The sequence below is a fragment of the Oncorhynchus kisutch genome, linkage group LG19, assembly GCF_002021735.2.
Source record: "Oncorhynchus kisutch isolate 150728-3 linkage group LG19, Okis_V2, whole genome shotgun sequence".
In the NCBI taxonomy this organism is placed as follows: domain Eukaryota; kingdom Metazoa; phylum Chordata; class Actinopteri; order Salmoniformes; family Salmonidae; genus Oncorhynchus; species Oncorhynchus kisutch.
In genome coordinates, this window is record NC_034192.2 from 4,352,905 (window position 1) to 4,372,740 (window position 19,836).

The 19,836-nt window shown below is 48.7% G+C and overlaps 1 protein-coding gene across 12 annotated transcripts in view; it reads left to right on the forward strand.

Moving 5' to 3' along the window:
* Window positions 1–19,836, forward strand: part of kmt2e (lysine (K)-specific methyltransferase 2E) — a 41,745-nt gene that overhangs the window by 12,130 nt on the left and 9,779 nt on the right. For 6 of the 12 annotated variants that reach the window (XM_031798243.1, XM_031798232.1, XM_031798235.1 and 3 more), the window contains exons 3-11: window positions 3,378–3,492; window positions 10,167–10,396; window positions 10,618–10,772; window positions 11,492–11,700; window positions 11,910–12,149; window positions 12,294–12,424; window positions 13,083–13,200; window positions 13,355–13,464; window positions 15,836–16,103. In XM_031798243.1, coding sequence (XP_031654103.1) covers window positions 3,378–3,492; window positions 10,167–10,396; window positions 10,618–10,772; window positions 11,492–11,700; window positions 11,910–12,149; window positions 12,294–12,424; window positions 13,083–13,200; window positions 13,355–13,464; window positions 15,836–16,103 — 1,576 coding nt within the window. Of the gene's footprint in view, window positions 1–1,554; window positions 1,672–3,377; window positions 3,493–10,166; window positions 10,397–10,617; window positions 10,773–11,491; window positions 11,701–11,909; window positions 12,150–12,293; window positions 12,425–13,082; window positions 13,201–13,354; window positions 13,465–15,835; window positions 16,104–19,836 lie in introns of those variants that run through there. The other 6 variants (XM_031798238.1, XM_031798241.1, XM_031798242.1 and 3 more) reach the window with 5 other exon arrangements.

Consider the following 19,836-nt stretch of genomic DNA (forward strand, 5'->3'; position numbering starts at 1 on the left):
ACACACAGGACTTCCTACCTCCGCTGTGAGGGAGCACAGAGTATGGCTGTCTGTAAAACACACACACAGGACCACCTACCTCCACTGTGAGGGAGCACAGAGTATGGCTGTCTGTAAAACACACACACAGGACCACCTACCTCCACTGTGAGGGAGCACAGAGTATGGCTGTCTGTAAAACACACACACAGGAATACCTACCTCCACTGTGAGGGAGCACAGGGTATGGCTGTCTGTAAAACACACAGGACTACCTACCTCCACTGTGAGGGAGCACAGGGTATGGCTGCCTGTCTGTAAAACACACAGGACTACCTACCTCCACTGTGAGGGAGCACAGGGTATGGCTGTCTGTCTGTAAAACACACACAGGACTACCTACCTCCACTGTGAGGGAGCACAGAGTATGGCTGTCTGTCTGTAAAACACACACACAGGACTACCTACCTCCACTGTGAGGGAGCACAGAGTATGGCTTCCTATCTGTAAAACACACACACACAGGACTACCTACATCCACTGTGCCCACAGACCAGGGTAGTTATCATCTAGCCCTCTTCCTTCCAACCTACTGATAAAACAAGACACAGATCCTTGTTGCTCTTCGAGGCCCTCGTGTTCTCAACACAGGACAGAGGTTAGCATTAGTGTGCTAACTTGCTAACCCTAGGAACAGCAGTACTACTCCCAGAGGAGCAGTCACTGCCTCTCCACCTCCCTCTGAAAGATGCAGCGGTGTGTGTTGGCTGGCTGTGCAGGAGTGCGTTCTGTGTCTCTCTCTGTCTCTCTCTCCCTGTCTCTCTCCCTCGCTGTCTGTGTGTGTGTGTGTGATATCTTGCTCCATATTAAGCTCTCTCTTGAGCTGTGAGCTATGATTAGCACATGCCTAGCTGTCTGTTTAATTGACACCGCCGTTCCATCTTTGCTGTCTCTGCTCTCTGAATCTCCCGGTGTCTCACATCTCATAGCTTCCCCCTAGACGTGTGTGATTGTGATTGACAATAGCATCATGTACTCTTGTGTCTTCGTCCCTGACTTCCTATGAGACAGACATGATTGATGCACTCAGTCTCAGTCCCTTTGGCCACTCACACTGAAACCAAACATGGCCCCTCGCCATCCATCAAACAAACTCACTCACTCATCACATGTCTGTTTTCTTCTCCTTTGTCTATCATCCCCCCCCTCTCACCAAAGGGACTATCCCAGGAAAACACAATAAACCCATTTGAATGACTCCTCATACGATCACTAATTTAATTTTAATACATTAATGTTCTCTCTCACCACTGAATGATGCATGCTGCATCCATGCAAATCCCCGATTATGAAGTGTAGATTTTTACCCAAGTAAATCATTCACACAGTTTTCAGTAGCCTACTTTAAAGTTGATTTGGATTTGGCTTGGGTTGGATTACTTCTCTGCCCTGGGGAGTGTAGTGAACTCTCTCTCTCTGTGTGTGTGTGTGTGTTTCAGCGAGATGTACACACACCTTCCCCGGGGCCCGCCCCCTAGACCTTTTTACAGGCACTTACGTTTTCACTTTGACACAAAGCGCCTGCTGCTTGAGCGCCAATACCATGTTTAAGGAAGTGCTGCACAGCGAGCATTGAGAGGTCATGGTGTGCAGCACGCGGGGAGACTAGGGGTGAAAGGCTGCCTCCACCAGGTACTGTACTGCTGCTTTACCCTAGGAGGGATGGGGTGTCTAGAGAGAAGGAGAGGGAGGGTTGGAGCATTGGAGAGGTGTGTTTGTACTTTAACATGCTGACACGTGGCACGTCCATTCGTTTGAGTAGCCTAGTTTTGCTACCCTACTGTGCTGCTACTGGCTTGTCATGTATTCCAGTTACTGTCTGGAAGAGTTTCTGCGGGGCTGTGTGTGGTGTTTCACATATTTTCTGTTTTTATTTGGGGTTTGTGTGTCAGCTGCTCCTAGTACTCAATGTCCAAATATGCTACATAGCCTGTTTGAGCCATATAACCATAGCATTCTACTACACCATCAGACCACGTATACATGTTGTAACACGGTACCTTTGAAGCTGTCCAGTTTGTTTAGTGGGCTTTTCTCTTGTACTCTGCATTGTTAGCCAAACTTCTTGGCAGGACAGTTGGCCCCTTGTCAAGGTTTCATTTAGCCTCTGCTTCTGAGAGGACTGAGAGTGGATGTGCTAGGCCAGCCTCGGATACACCTGGGGGCATCTCTATTCTCTCTCCTTCACTCTCCCTCTCTTTGACCTTGTAGCAGTTGTCTGGACTATCCTGTAGGAGAAGGGGATGATTTGGTGGAGCTTCTTCCTCATGACTGACCAACAGGCTGTCTGTGTGTAGGAGTTGCAGTATTAGTTGTTGGAACATCAGCTGGCCTTCTGATTTGTCATGACATCAGCCTGGAGTCTCAACTGCCTGGGCTGTCACTGGTCTCTTTCTTTTCTTCTCTCCTGACAGTGCCACTCCTCCCATCACTCCTTCCCTCCTTCATCTCCTCTCTGTTGTCTGTTTGCCAATCCCACTTGTCTTCTTTTTGAAGCCCTCCTCCCTCCAATACCAGTGAGAAGTAGCCTAGTTAACCATATGTCCTTGGTTTCATGTTCAAACAGCCAGACAGGCTTTCTCTGCACCACTGCAATGTCATAGAATAAAAGTGGATTTACCAGTTTGATAAATGATCTCACGGAAGTGAATGCCTGTTATTGTTTCTGCGTGTGTCAATGTTGTGTGTGTGTGTGTGTGTGTGTGTCCTCCAGAAATGGGGTTCAGGTTTAAATATAGTGGAGAGATTGAGCCCCCCATTTTAGTTATTAGCCCTGCTATCTGCTCTGTCCAGTTAGCTGAGGTGATATGAGGGGCAGGCAACTTCCACTCTGTCACAACCACTGTCAGCACCCCTAAAGCCCTCCCAAATAAACACTCCTCATTAAGCCAGTAGAAGAGGAGAATCAATGAAGCACAGCAATACACTCAAATCAAATCAAATGTATTTATAAAGCCCTTCTTACATCAGCTGATGTCTCAAAGTGCTGTACAGAAACCGAGCCTAAAACCCCAAACAGCAAGCAATGCAGGTGTAGAAACACTCACTGCTTATGAGGAGGTTCTCTCTGCGCTCTCTCCTATTCTACCCTTTTTCTCACTACCTGTCGTTTAACGCTACACTCATCTCCCTCCTGTTTCTCTCCCTCTTTCATGTCTAGCTTTCATTTCTCTCTGTGTCTTCTCTCGTTCTCTCTTGCTGTAGTAAATGGAATCCCCCTTACTGTTTCTGTCCCTCTTGTATGTCTTATCTTTCATTTTACATCACACAGATCTCTCTTCTTTGTTACGTTGTGAATGGGATCCCCCTCCTGACTCTGTTTCTCTCTCTCTGTCCAGCAGACCAGAATCGGTAGAGGCCAGCCCTGTGGTGGTGGAGAAATCCAGCTACCCGCACCAGATCTACAGCATTAGCTCTCACCACTCCCACAGTTACATTGGGCTGCCCTACGCCGTGAGTACACTCCACTTCAACACTAAACTGCAGTACACACCACTACACTACCGTACACTAGAATACAGGACACTGACACTACCGTACACTATATAATACAGTACACTGACACTACCGTACACTATATAATACAGTACACTGACACTACCGTACACTATAATACAGGACACTGACACCACCGTAAACTATAATACAGGACACTAACACTACCGTAAACTATAATACAGTACACTGACACTACCGTACACTATATAATACAGGACACTGACACTACCGTACACTATATAATACAGGACACTGACACTACCGTACACTATATAATACAGTACTGACACTACTGTACACTATATAATACAGTACACTGACACTACTGTACACTATATAATACAGGACACTGACACTACCGTACACTATATAATACAGTACACTGACACTACTGTACACTATATAATACAGGACACTGACACTACCGTAAACTAGAATACAGGACACTGACACTACCGTACACTATATAATACAGTACACTGACACTACCGTACACTATATAATACAGTACACTGACACCACCGTAAACTATAATACAGGACACTAACACTACCGTAAACTATAATACAGTACACTGACACTACCGTACACTATATAATAAAGGACACTGACACTACCGTACACTATATAATACAGGACACTGACACTGCCGTACACTATATAATACAGTACACTGACACTACTGTACACTATATAATACAGGACATTGACACTACCGTACACTATATAATACAGGACACTGACACTACCGTACACTATATAATACAGGACACTGACACTGCCGTACACTATATAATACAGTACACTGACACTACTGTACACTATATAATACAGGACACTGACACTACCGTAAACTATAATACAGGACACTGACACTACCGTACACTATAATACAGGACACTGACACTACCGTACACTATAATACAGGACATTGACACTACCGTACACTATAATACAGGACACTGACACTACCGTACACTATATAATACAGGACGTTGACACTACCGTACACTATAATACAGGACACTGACACTAACGTACACTAGAGGTCGACAGATTATGATTTTTCAACGCCGATACCGATTATTGGAGGACCTATTAAAAAAAACCGATACTGATTTATCGGACGATTTAAATAAAAGATACAAATGTATTTGTAATAATGACAATTACAACAATACTGAATGAACACTTATTTTAACTTAATATAATACATCAATAAAATACATTTTGCCTCAAATAAATAATGAAACATGTTCAATTTGGTTTAAATAATGCAAAAACAAAGTGTTGGAGAAGAAAGTAAAAGTGCAATATGTGCCATGTAAGAAAGCTAACGTTTCAGTTCCTTGCTCAGAATTTGAGAACATATGAAAGCTGGTGGTTCCTTTTAACATGAGTCTTCAATATTCCCAGTTAAGAAGTTTTAGGTTGTAGTTATTATAGGACTATTTCCCTCTATACCATTTGTATTTTCATTAACCTTTGACTATTGGATGTTCTTATAGGCTCTTTAGTATTGCCAGTGTAACAGTATAGCTTCCGTCCCTCTCCTCACTGGGCTCGAACCAGCAACACAACGACAACAGCCACCACATCGAAGCAGCGTTACCCATGCAGAGCAAGGGAAACAACCACCCTAAGGCTCAGAGCGAGTGAAGTTTGAAACGCTATTAGCGCGCGCTAACTAGCCAGCCATTTCACATCGGTTACACCAGCCTCATCCCGGGAGTTGATAGGTTTGAATTCATAAACAGAGCAATGCTTGACGCACAACAAAGAGCTGCTGGCAAAACGCACGAAAGTGCTGTTTGAATTCATGTTTACGCGCCTGCTTTTGCCTACCACCGCTCAGTCAGATACTCAGATACTTGTATGCTCAGTCAGATTATATGCAACACAGGACACGCTAGATAATATCTAGTAATATCATCAACCTTGTGTAGTTAACTAGTGATTATGATTGATTGTTTTTTTATAAGATAAGTTTAATGCTAGCTAGCAACTTACCTTGGCTTACTGCATTTGCGTAACAGGCAGTCAGTCTCCTTGTGGAGTGCAACGAGAGAGAGAGGCAGGTCGTTATTGCGTTGGACTAGTTAACGGTAAGGTTGCAAGATTGGATCCCCCGAGCTGACAAGGTAAAAATCTAGGCCGCCATTGAAAATAAGAATGTGTTCTTAACTGACTTGCCTAGTTACATAAAAATGTTTAAAAAATAATAATAATAGGCAAATCGGCGCCCAAAAATACCGATTTCCGATTGTTATGAAAACTTGAAATCGGCCCTAATTAATCGGCCATTCCGATTAATCGGTCGACCTCTACCGTACACTATAATACAGGACACTGACACTACCGTAAACTATAATACAGGACACTGACACTACCGTAAACTATAATACAGAACACTCACACTACCGTACACTATAATACAGGACACTCACACTACTGTACACTATAATACAGGACACTCACACTACCGTACAGTATAACACAATACCGTACACTAATACAGGACACTGACACTAATGTACAGTATAATACAGAAAATTGACACTACCATACACTATAATACAGGACACTGACAATACCGTACAATATAATACACTACCATACACTAATACAGTACACTGACTCTACCGTACAGTATAATGCATTACACGGACACTACCGTACACTAATGCAGTACATTACCATACACTATAATACAATATACTGACACTACCGTACACTATAATACAGTACACTACCATACACTATAATACAGTACACGGACACTACCGTACACTATAATGCAGTACACTACCGTACACTAATACAATACCATGCACTATAATACAAAACACTGACACTACTGTACACTAAAATTCAGTACACGGACACTACCGTACACTATGATACAGTACACTGACACGACCGTACACTAATACAGTACATTGACACTACCACACACTGATACAATACTGACACTACCATACACTGATACAATACTGACACTACTGTACACTATAATACAGTACACTGACACTACTGTACACTACCTTCCTTACGCTATAATAAAGGACACTGACACAACCATACACTATAATACAATGCACTATAATACAGTACATTGACACTACCGTACACTATAATACAGGACACGCACACTACCGTACAGTATAATACACTACCGTACACTAATACAGTACACTGACAATACCATACAGTATAATACACTACCGTACACTAATACAGTACACTGACTCTACCGTACAGTATAATACATTACACGGACACTACCGTACACTAATGCAGTACACTACCATACACTAATACAATACCATGCACTATAATACAATATACTGACACTACCGTAAACTATAATACAGTACACTACCATACACTATAATACAGTACACGGACACTACCGTACACTATAATGCAGGACACTACCATACACTAATACAATACCATGCACTATAATACAAAACACTGACACTACTGTACACTAAAATTCAGTACACAGACACTACCGTACACTATAATACAGTACACTGACACGACCGTACACTATAATACAGTACACTGACACGACCGTACACTAATACAGTACATTGACACTACCACACACTGATACAATACTGACACTACCGTACACTATAATACAGTACAGACACTACTGTACACTACCTTCCTAACGCTATAATAAAGGACACTGACACAACCATACACTATAATACAATGCACTATAATACAGTACATTGACACTACCGTACACTATAATAGAGGACACTGACACTACCGTACACTATAATACAGGACACTGACACTACCATACACTATAATACAGGACACTAACACTACCATACACTATAATACAATGCACTATAATACAGTACATTGACACTACCGTACACTAAAATACAGTACATTGACACCACCGTACAGTATAATACATTACACGGACACTACCGGACACTAATATAATACCATGCACTATAATACAGTACACTGACACTACCGTACACTATAATAGAGGACACTGACACTACCGTACACTATAATACAATACAGACACTACTGTACACTATAATACAGTACAGACACTACTGTACACTACCTTCCTAACGCTATAATAAAGGACACTGACACAACCATACACTATAATACAATGCACTATAATACAGTACATTGACACTACCGTACACTATAATAGAGGACACTGACACTACCGTACACTATAATACAGTACATTGACACCACCGTACACTATAATAGAGGACACTGACACTACCGTACGCTATAATAAAGGACACTGACACTACCATACACTATAATACAATGCACTATAATACAGTACATTGACACTACCGTACACTATAATAGAGGACACTGACACTACCGTACGCTATAATAAAGGACACTGACACTACATACACTATAATACAATGCACTATAATACAGTACATTGACACTACCGTACACTATAATACAGTACATTGACACCACCGTACACTATAATAGAGGACACTGACACTACCGTACACTATAATACAGGACACTGACACTACCGTACACTATATAATACAGGACACTAATACTACCGTACACTATATAATACAGGACACTAATACTACCGTACACTATATAATACAGGACACTAACACTATATAATACAGGACACTAACACTACCATACACTATAATAGAGGACACTGACACTACCGTACACTATATAATACAGTACACTGACACTACCGTACACTATAATACAGTACACTGACACTACCGTGCACTATAATAGAGGACACTGACACTACCGTACACTATAATACAATACAGACACTACTGTACACTATAATACAGTACACTGACACTACCGTACACTATAATACAATACAGACACTACTGTACACTAATACAGTACATTAACACTACCGTACACTATAATACAGTACACTGACACTACCGTACACTATAATACAATAGACACTGTACACTATAATACAGTACACTGACACTACCGTACACTATAATACAATACAGACACTACTGTACACTATAATACAGTACATTGACACTACCGTACACTATAATAGAGGACACTGACACTACCGTACGCTATAATAAAGGACACTGACACTACCATACACTATAATACAATGCACTATAATACAGTACATTGACACTACCGTACACTATAATAGAGGACACTGACACTACCGTAAACTATAATACAGTACATTGACACTACCGTACACTATAATACAATAGACACTACTGTACACTAATACAGTACATTGACACTACCGTACACTATAATACAATACAGACACTACTGTACACTAATACAGTACATTGACACTACCGTACACTATAATAGGACATTGACACTACCGTACACTATAATACAGTACATTGACACTACCGTACACTATAATAGAGGACACTGACACTACCGTACACTATAATACAGGACACTGACACTACCGTACACTATAATACAGGACACTGACACTACCGTACACTATAATACAGGACACTGACACTACCGTACACTATAATACAGTACATTGACACTACCGTACACTATAATAGAGGACACTGACACTACCGTACACTATAATACAGTACATTGACACTACCGTACACTATAATAGAGGACACTGACACTACCGTACGCTATAATACAGGACACTGACACTACCGTACACTATAATACAGGACACTACCGTACACTATAATAGAGGACACTGACACTACCGTACACTATAATACAGTACACTGACACTACCGTACACTATAATACAGGACACTGACACTACCGTACACTATAATACAGTACATTGACACTACCGTACACTGTAATAGAGGACACTGACACTACCGTACACTATAATACAGGACACTACCGTACACTATAATACAGGACACTACCGTACACTAATACAATACCATGCACTATAATACAAAACACTGACACTACCATACACTATACAGTACACTGACACTACCGTACACTAATACAGTACATTGACACTACCGTACACTAACACAGTACACTGTCATACAGGACACTACGGTACACTGTCATACAGTACTGGCTATATAGCATACTTCTCTCTGGTTCTCTTTCTCGCTCACCCGCTAATATAGCTGAACTCTTTCCCTCCTGGTTGATCATCAGTTAGGGTAGCTAGCTTCCTCCAGGCTAGTTCACTCACCTGGGGGAGGAGACTGTGGATATGGGTTAGGGTCGATCACAATGCAGTCTTTGCTTAGTGAATAACGAAAAGGAAATTCCAATTCAACACAATTCATATTGGAAATAAGTGGCCGTTTGCAGTTGTTGAATCAGAATTTCAGTGTTTGACATACAGTGGGGCAAAAAGTATTTAGTCAGCCACCAATTGTGCAAGTTCTCCCACTTAAAAAGATGAGGCCTGTAATTTTCATCATAGGTACACTTCAACTATGACAGACAAAATGAGGGGGAAAAATCCAGAAAAATCACATTGTAGGATTTTTTTAATGAATTTATTTGCAAATTATGGTGGAAAATAAGTATAGTATAATATAGTGCTACTCTCTTTAATTTGTGGCTTGTATGTGTCTCCTTCAACTCCTTTCTGTCCTCTTCCCCAGGACCACAACTATGGGGCGCGCCCCCCGCCCACACCCCCGGCCTCCCCTCCCCCCTCCATGCTGATCCGGCCGGGCGAGGGGCTGTTTGTGCCGGGGGGCCTGCAGGACGAGGCTTCCAGGGGCACCACACTCAGCACCTCGGAGGACGGCAGCTACGGGGCCGACATCACCCGCTGCATCTGTGGCTTCACCCACGACGACGGCTACATGATCTGCTGCGACAAGTGCAGGTAGGAACTGGGATAGACCCTCTCCTTTATCAGGTCACAATGACTTAGACCAGAGTCCAAACTGTCCTAGCAGTGATTTATGAGCATTCTAGCCTTCAAACGATGTCCATGTCTCACCTCAACTTTTCTTTGGGATTAGTGACCCCTCTCTAGATCCCCTGTTGCATTGTGAATGGCTGCTGTTACTGACTCTCTGCCCTCTCCTCTCTCTTCTCTCTCAGTGTGTGGCAGCACATAGACTGCATGGGGATCGACAGGCAGCACATTCCTGAGACGTACCTGTGTGAGCGCTGCCAGCCGCGCATCCTGGACAGAGACCGGGCCATCGTGCTGCAGACCCGCAAGAGGGAGAACATGTCCGGTGAGTGGAGAGATGGTGAGATATACCTTTTCCAGTCCCTCCCAGTACGCTGCAATAAACAGCTCTCAGATCAGATGGCAGTGTGATAAAGGCTGTGCATGTCAGGCTGCTCTGCTCACTACTGCAGCCTCTTCCCCCTGTGGGTCTGGAGAGACCCAGGCCATAAATCAAATCATATTTTATTTGTCACATGCGCAAGGTGTAGACCTTAATGTGAAATACTTACTAACAAGCCCTTAACCAACAATGCAGTTCAAGAAAGAGTGAAGAAAATATTTACTGAAATAAAGTAAAAAATGTAATAAAAGTAACACAATAAAATAACAATAACGAGGCTATATACAGGGGGTACCTGTACCGTGTCAATGTGCTGTGGTACAGGTTAGTCAAAGTAATTTGTACTTGTTTTTTACCCTAGCACTACACAGCTGATTCAAATAATCAGTTTGATGCTGAGTTGGTTATTTGAATCAGGTGTGAAGTGATAGAGCAAAAAGAAAATGTGTAGGGGCCCCAGGACCACAATTCTGATTCTCCTTCAAGCTGACACCTGCTGGTCACATCGAGTAATACAGCAATGCAGACATTTAGAATGGCAGACTGCTATGGAAAATCTTGTTTTTACCTTTGAGAAATAAGTTGTCTAAATAAGTTAGAACCAGGAAAACTTTGCTTTGGTTGGACCCTCTGTACAAGATGCACAAATAAACCTTTATTACCAATGCTTTATTAAGGCATACCGGTATGTATCTCTGCAGACGGGGACACCAGTGCCACAGAGAGTGGGGACGAGGTGCCGCTGGAGTTGTACACGGCCTTCCAGCACACGCCCACCAGCATCACACTCACCACCGGCCGCCTGGCGGGCAACAAGCAGGCCGACAAGAAACGCAAGAGGAGCGGAGACAAGGAGCCTGTCGCCACCTCGGCCCGAGCCAAGAAGGTCTGTGTTCAAACTTCCATTCAAACCTATTGACACTCAATAGTTTCTTATCTTGACCCCAACTGTACCTCTGAGTTTTACATGTATTTGGAGCAACACACCCCCCAAAGAGTTTTGGCATGTTTATTTCAACAATTTGTTATGCGCTCTGTAACGTCTCTTAAACTGGTGGTAAACCTTGTTGTTTTATGCTGTCTGTTGTCTAACAGGCGTTCCGTGAGGGCTCCAGGAAGTCCTCCAGAGTGAAGGGTGGCGCTCCAGAAATGGAGCCCGGGGAGCACCCGTCTCTGTGGGAGAACAAGATGAAGGCTTGGATGGAGGCCTACGAGGATGCCGGCAGCAACCAGTACAGCGAGGACGTCCAGATCCTGCTCCGCGTCAAGGAGGCCGGCGACGGCAAGACCCTGGCCTACAACACTCACACGGCCACCTTCAAACCGCCCGTGGAGGTAGCTGGAACCGACACAGTGACCTACAAACATGTGTCCTCAACGTGCCTGAGCAGGCAGCATACACAGTTTGTACACACATATTGCCTCTGCAAATATCAGTCAGCCTCTTTCCTCATGTCCTGTTTTCTCTCCCCTCTCCAGAGCCAGGTTCAGAAGAACAAGAAGATCCTGAAGGCAGTGAGGGACTTGGCTCCAGACTCCCTCATCATAGAGTACAGGGGCAAGTTCATGCTGCGACAGCAGTTTGAGGCCAATGGATGCTTCTTCAAGAGGTGAGGACCCATCTGGTGGAAACCTGAGCTCAAGTAGAATCCTCAGCTCAAATTTAAAAGTGGAATTCTACTCCTTTCCATAGTTGTATGTCTGAGACATTTGAGAGGGAGAGATTGATAGAAGGGGTGTGTTTGTTGTGGTCCTCCCTTGGCAGTGGGCAGTGAAGTCCCTCACATTCTTTCTCAGCTGCTGTTGAGCTCCTGGCTGTCTTCCCCTGGTCACCATATGGACATCCCCAATCTGTTACTATGTCTCACTGCTCTCTCTGTCTCTCTGTGTCTTTCTCTCTCTGTGTCTTTCTCTCTCTCTGTGTCTTTCTCTCTCTCTGTGTCTTTCTCTCTCTCTGTGTCTTTCTCTCTCTCTGTGTCTTTCTCTCTCTCTGTGTGTGTCTCTCTCTGTGTGTCTCTCTCTGTGTGTCTCTCTCTGTGTGTCTCTCTCTGTGTGTCTCTCTCTGTGTGTCTCTCTCTCTCTGTCTCTGTCTCTCTCTCTCTGTCTCTCTCTCTCTGTCTCTCTCTCTCTGTGTCTCTCTCTGTCTCTCTCCCTGTGTCTCTGTCTCTCTCCCTGTGTCTCTGTCTCTCTCCCTGTGTCTCTGTCTCTCTCTGTCTGTCTGTGTGTCTCTCTCTCTCTGTCTGTGTGTCTCTCTATCTCTCTATCTAGGCCGTACCCCTTTGTGTTGTTCTACTCAAAGTTTGACGGGCTGGAGATGTGTGTGGACGCCCGCAGCTTTGGCAACGAGGCTCGCTTCATCCGACGCTCCTGCACCCCCAACTCTGAGGTGAGTAGTCAATCGCAGACCACGATACAAAACCTACGGCTCTAAACCCTGACCACACCTCCCAGAGCCACTAACTTCAACTTAATGTAACCTCATGAGTTTCAATAGGTGCCTCTCTCTCTCCCCTTTTCTCCACCTCTCTCTTCTCTCTCAGGTGCGTCATGTATTAGAGGATGGTATGCTCCATTTGTACATTTACTCTTTGAGGTCCATCAGCAAAGGCACTGAGATCACCATAGGCTTTGACTATGACTATGGCTGCTGGTAAGCAGGGTGGAATCGATCACTTAGTACCGCACACACACATATATATGTATATATTAACTCAGCAAAAAAATAAATGTCCACTCACTGTCAACTGCGTTTATTTTCAGCAAACTTAACATGTGTAAATATTTGTATGAACATAGCAAGATTCAACAACTGAGACATAAACTGAACAAGTTCCACAGACATGTGACTAACAGAAATTAAATAATGTGTCCCTGAGCAAAGGGGGGTCAAAATCAAAAGTATCTGGTATGGCCACCAGCTGAATTAACTACTGCAGTGCATCTTCTCATGGACTGCACCAGATTTGCCCGTTCTTGCTGTGAAATGTTACCCCACTCTTCCACCAAGGCACCTGCATGTTCCTGGACATTTCTGGGGGGAATGGCCCTAGCCCTCACCTTCCGATCCAATAGGTCCCAGATGTGCTCAATGGGATTGAGATCCGGGCTCTTCGCTGGCCATGGCAAAACTCTGACATTCCTGTCTTGCAGGAAATCACGCACAGAACGAGCAGTATGGCTGGTGGCATTTTCATGCTGGAGGGTCATGTCAGGATGAGCCTGCAGGAAGGGTACCACATGAGGGCGGAGGATGTCTTCCTGCAATGACAAGCTCAGTCCGATGATGCTGTGACACACCGCCCCAGATCACGACGGAACCTCCACCTCCAAATCGATCCCGCTCCAGTTTACAGGCCTCGGTGTAACGCTCATCAGAGCAGAGCACTTTTTGCCAGTCCTGTCTGGTCCAGCGACGGTGGGTTTGTGCCCATAGGCAACGTAGTTGCCGGTGATGTCTGGGTGTGGACCTGCCTTACAACAGGCCTAGAAGCCCTCAGTCCAGCCTCTCTCAGCCTATTGCAGACAGTCTGAGCACTGATGGAGGGATTGTGCGTTCCTGGTGTAACTCGGGCAGTTGTTGTTGCCATCCTGTACCTGTCCCGCAGGTGTGGTGTTCGGATGTACCGATCCTGTGCAGATGCTGTTACACGTGGTCTGTCGCTGTGAGGACGATCAGCTGTCTGTCCTGTCTCCCTGTAGCGCTGACTTAGGCGTCTCTCAGTATGGACATTGCAATTTATTGCCCTGGCCACATCTGTAGTCCTCATGCCTCCTTGCAGCATGCCTAAGGCACGTTCACGCAGATGAGCAGGGACCCTGGGCATCTTTCTTTTGGTGTTTTTCAGAGTCAGTAGAAAGGCCTCTTTAGTGGTCAAAGTTTTCATGAATGTGACCTTAATTGCCTACTGTCTGTAAACTGTTAGTGTCTTAACGACTGTTCCACAGGTGCATGTTCATTAATTGTTTGTGGTTCATTGAACAAGCATAAGAAACAGTGTTTAAACCCTTTACAATAAAGATCTGTGAAGTTATTTGCATTTTTAAGAATTATCTTTGAAAGACAGGGTCCTGAAAAAGGGGTGTTAACTTTTTTGCTGAGTTTATATATATACACACACACACACACACACACACACACACACACACACACGACAAGATTGGTCAACCTCAACCATGTTATCTTTCTACCTTTTTTCTACCCCCGCTCCTTCCCCCCTCTCTCGGTCTTCACCCCCTCACTCTCTCCCTCTTCCCCCCCCTCTCTCTCTCGGTCTTTCTCCCCCCCCCCCTCTCTCTCTCGGTCTTTCTCTCTCCCCCTCTCTCTCTCTCTCTCTCTCTCTCTCTCGGTCTTTCTCTCTCCCCCTCTCTCTCTCTCTCTCTCTCTCTCTCTCTCGGTCTTTCTCTCTCCCCCTCTCTCTCTCTCTCTCTCTCTCTCTCTCTCTCGGTCTTTCTCTCTCTCTCTCTCTCGGTCTTTCTCTCTCTCGCTCTCTCGGTCTTTCTCTCTCCCCTCTCTCTCTCTCTCGGTCTTTCTCTCTCCCCCCTCTCTCTCTCTCTCTCTCTCTCGGTCTTTCTCTCTCCCCTCTCTCTCTCTCTCTCTCTCTCTCTCTCTCTCTCGGTCTTTCTCTCTCCCCCTCTCTCTCTCTCTCTCTCTCTCTCTCTCTCTCTCGGTCTTTCTCTCTCCCCCTCTCTCTCTCTCTCTCTCTCTCTCTCTCTCTCTCGGTCTTTCTCTCTCTCTGTCTTTCTCTCTTCTCTCGGTCTTTCTCTCTCTCTGTCTTTCTCTCTCCCCCTCTCTCTCTCGGTTCTTTCTCTCTCCCCCCTCTCTCTCTCTCTCTCTCGGTCTTTCTCTCTCCCCCCCTCTCTCTCTCTCGGTCTTTCTCTCTCCCCCCCTCTCTCTCTCTCGGTCTTTCTCTCTCCCCCCCCTCTCTCTCTCTCTCGGTCTTTCTCTCTCCCCCTCTCTCTCTCTCTCTCTCGGTCTTCCTTCCCCCCCACTCTCTCTCGGTTCTTCCTTCCCCCCCCTCTAGTAAATACAAGGTGGACTGTGCATGTGTGAGGGGGAACCCAGAGTGCCCGGTGCTGAAACACAACCTGGAGCCCACCGAGAACCTGGAGGCCAGCAGCCGCCGGCGGGGCCGCAAGGACAAGGAGCCCATGATGCAGCGAGGGGACCACCTGGACCTGGGCCAGAACCAGAATATGACCCTGGACTGTGACGGCAAGACCAAGGGTCTGGGGGCCGATGGCAAGCAGAGGAAGCTATCACCCCTCCGCCTCTCTATCTCCAACAACCAGGTAAGATTTTCCCCCCTCAACACAACTTACCTCAATCCATGTCTCCACACAAAAAAAAAACTATCCCATCACGCTCTCCCCTGTCCCCCCCATCACCACACGCTCCCCCCTGTCCTCCGTCACCACACGCTCCCCCTGTCCTCCGTCACCACACGCTCCCGTTCCCCGTCACCACACGCTGTCCCCCGTCACCACACGCTGTCCCCCGTCACCACACGCTACCCCCCGTCCTCCGTCACCACACGCTGTCCTCCGTCACCACACGCTGTCCCTCGTCCTCGGTCACCACACGCTGTCCCCCGTCCTCCGTCACCACACCGCTGTCCCCCGTCCTCCGTCACCACACGCTGTCCCCCCGTCCTCCGTCACCACACGCTGTCCCCCGTCATCCGTCACCACACGCTCCCCCCCCCGTCCTCGTCACCACACGCTCCCCCCCGTCCTCCGTCACCACACGCTCCCCCCCCGTCCCTCCGTCACCACACGCTCCCCCCCGTCCTCCGTCACCACACGCTCCCCCCCGTCCTCCGTCACCACACGCTCCCCCCCGTCCTCCGTCACCACACGCTCCCCCCCCGTCCTCCGTCACCACACGCTCCCCCCCGTCCTCCGTCACCACACGCTCCCCCCCGTCCTCCGTCACCACACGCTCCCCCCCGTCCTCCGTCACCACACGCTCCCCCCCGTCCTCCGTCACCACACGCTCCCCCGTCCTCCGTCACCACACGCTCCCCTCCGTCACCACACGCTCCCCTCCGTCACCACACGCTCCCCCTGTCCTCCGTCACCACACGCTCCCGTTCCCGGTCACCACACGCTGTCCCCCCGTCCTCCGTCACCACACGCTGTCCTCGGTCACCACACGCTCCCCTCCGTCACCACACGCTCCCCTGTCCTCGTCACCACACGCTCCCGTTCCCCGTCACACACGCTGTCCCCCCGTCCTCCGTCACCACACGCTGTCCTCGGTCACCACACGCTGTCCCCCGTCCTCGGTCACCACACGCTCTCCCCCCATCACCACACGCTCTCCCCCATCACCACACGCTCTCCCCCATCACCACAACGCTCTCCCCCATCACCACACGCTCTCCCCATCACCACACGCTCTCCCCCATCACCACACGCTCTCCCCCATCACCACACGCTCTCCCCCCATCACCACACGCTCTCCCCCCATCACCACACGCTCTCCCCCATCACCACACGCTCTCCCCCCCGTCCCCATCACCACACGTTTTCCCCACCCGTCCCCCATCACCACACGTTTCTGTCCCCCATCACCACACGTTTCCGTCCCCCGTCCCCCATCACCACACGTTTCCGTCCCCCATCACCACACGTTTCCGTCCCCCATCACCACACTTTTTTCCCCCCCGTCCCCCATCACCACACGTTTCCCCCTCCATCACCAGACGTTTCCGTTCCCCATCACCACATGTTTTACCCCCCCGTCCCCCATCACCACACGTTTCCCCCCCGTCCCCCATCACCACACGTTTCCCCCTCCATCACCACACGTTTCCCCCCGTCCCCCATCACCACACGTTTCCCACTCCATCACCACACGTTTCCCCCTCCATCACCACACGTTTCCCCCTCCATCACCACACGTTTCCCCCTCCATCACCACACGCTCTCCCCCCATCACCACACGCTCTCCCCCATCACCACACGCTCTCCCCCCATCACCACACGCTCTCCCCCCATCACCACACGCTCTCCCCCCATCACCACACGCTCTCCCCCCATCACCACACGCTCTCCCCCCGTCCCCCCATCACCACACGTTTCCCCACCCGTCCCCCATCACCACACGTTTTCCCCACCCGTCCCCCATCACCACACGTTTTCCCCACCCGTCCCCCATCACCACACGTTTCCCCCTCCATCACCACACGTTTCCCCCTCCATCACCACACGTTTCCCCCTCCATCACCACACGTTTCCCCCCCGTCCCCCATCACCACACGTTTCCCACTCCATCACCACACGTTTCCCCCTCCATCACCACACGCTCTCCCCCATCACCACACGCTCTCCCCCCATCACCACACGCTCTCCCCCCATCACCACACGCTCTCCCCCCGTCCCCCATCACCACACGTTTTCCCCACCCGTCCCCCATCACCACACGTTTTCCCCCCGTCCCCCATCACCACACGTTTCCCCCTCCATCACCACACGTTTCCCCCCCGTCCCCCATCACCACACGTTTCCCCCCCGTCCCCCATCACCACACGTTTCCCCCTCCATCACCACACGTTTCCCCCCCGTCCCCCATCACCACACGTTTCCCCCCCGTCCCCCATCACCACACGTTTCCCACTCCATCACCACACGTTTCCCCCTCCATCACCACACGCTCTCCCCCCATCACCACACGCTCTCCCCCCATCACCACACGCTCTCCCCCCATCACCACACGCTCTCCCCCCCATCACCACACGCTCTCCCCCCATCACCACACGCTCTCCCCCCGTCCCCATCACCACACGTTTTCCCCACCCGTCCCCCATCACCACACGTTTTCCCCACCCGTCCCCCATCACCACACGTTTTCCCCACCCGTCCCCCATCACCACACGTTTCCCCCTCCATCACCACACGTTTCCCCCTCCATCACCACACGTTTCCCCCTCCATCACCACACGTTTCCCCCCCGTCCCCCATCACCACACGTTTCCCCCCCGTCCCCCATCACCACACGTTTCCCCCTCCATCACCACACGTTTCCCCCTCCATCACCACACGTTTCCCCCTCCATCACCACACGTTTCCCCTCTATCACCACACGCTCTCCCCCCATCACCACACGCTCTCCCCCCATCACCACACGCTCTCCCCCCATCACCACACGCTCTCCCCCCATCACCACACGCTCTCCCCCCCATCACCACACGCTCTCCCCCCGTCCCCCATCACCACACGTTTTCCCCACCCGTCCCCCATCACCACACGTTTTCCCCACCCGTCCCCCATCACCACACGTTTACGTCCCCCATCACCACACGTTTACGTCCCCCATCACCACACGTTTACGTCCCCCATCACCACACGTTTACGTCCCCCATCACCACACGCTCTCCCCCCATCACCACACGCTCTCCCCCCATCACCACACGCTCTCCCCCCATCACCACACGCTCTCCCCCATCACCACACGCTCTCCCCCATCACCACACGCTCTCCCCCCGTCCCCCATCACCACACGTTTTCCCCACCCGTCCCCCATCACCACACGTTTTCCCCACCCGTCCCCCATCACCACACGTTTTCCCCACCCGTCCCCCATCACCACACGTTTACGTCCCCCATCACCACACGTTTACGTCCCCCATCACCACACGTTTACGTCCCCCGTCACCACACGTTTACGTCCCCCGTCCCCACACGTTTACGTCCCCCGTCCCCCATCACCACACTTTTCTCCCCCGTCCCCGTCACCACACGTTTACGTCCCCCATCACCACACGTTTACGTCCCCCATCACCACACTTTTTCCCCCCGTCCCCCATCACCACACGTTCCCCCCCCGTCCCCATCACCACACGTATCCCCCCCGTCCCCCATCACCACACGTTTCCCCCCCCCGTCCCCATCACCACACGTTTCCGTCCCCCATCACCACACGTTTCCGTACCCCATCACCACACGTTTCCATCCCCCATCACCTCACGTTTCCCCCCCGTCCCCCATCACCACACGTTTCCCCCCCCCAGTCCCCATCACA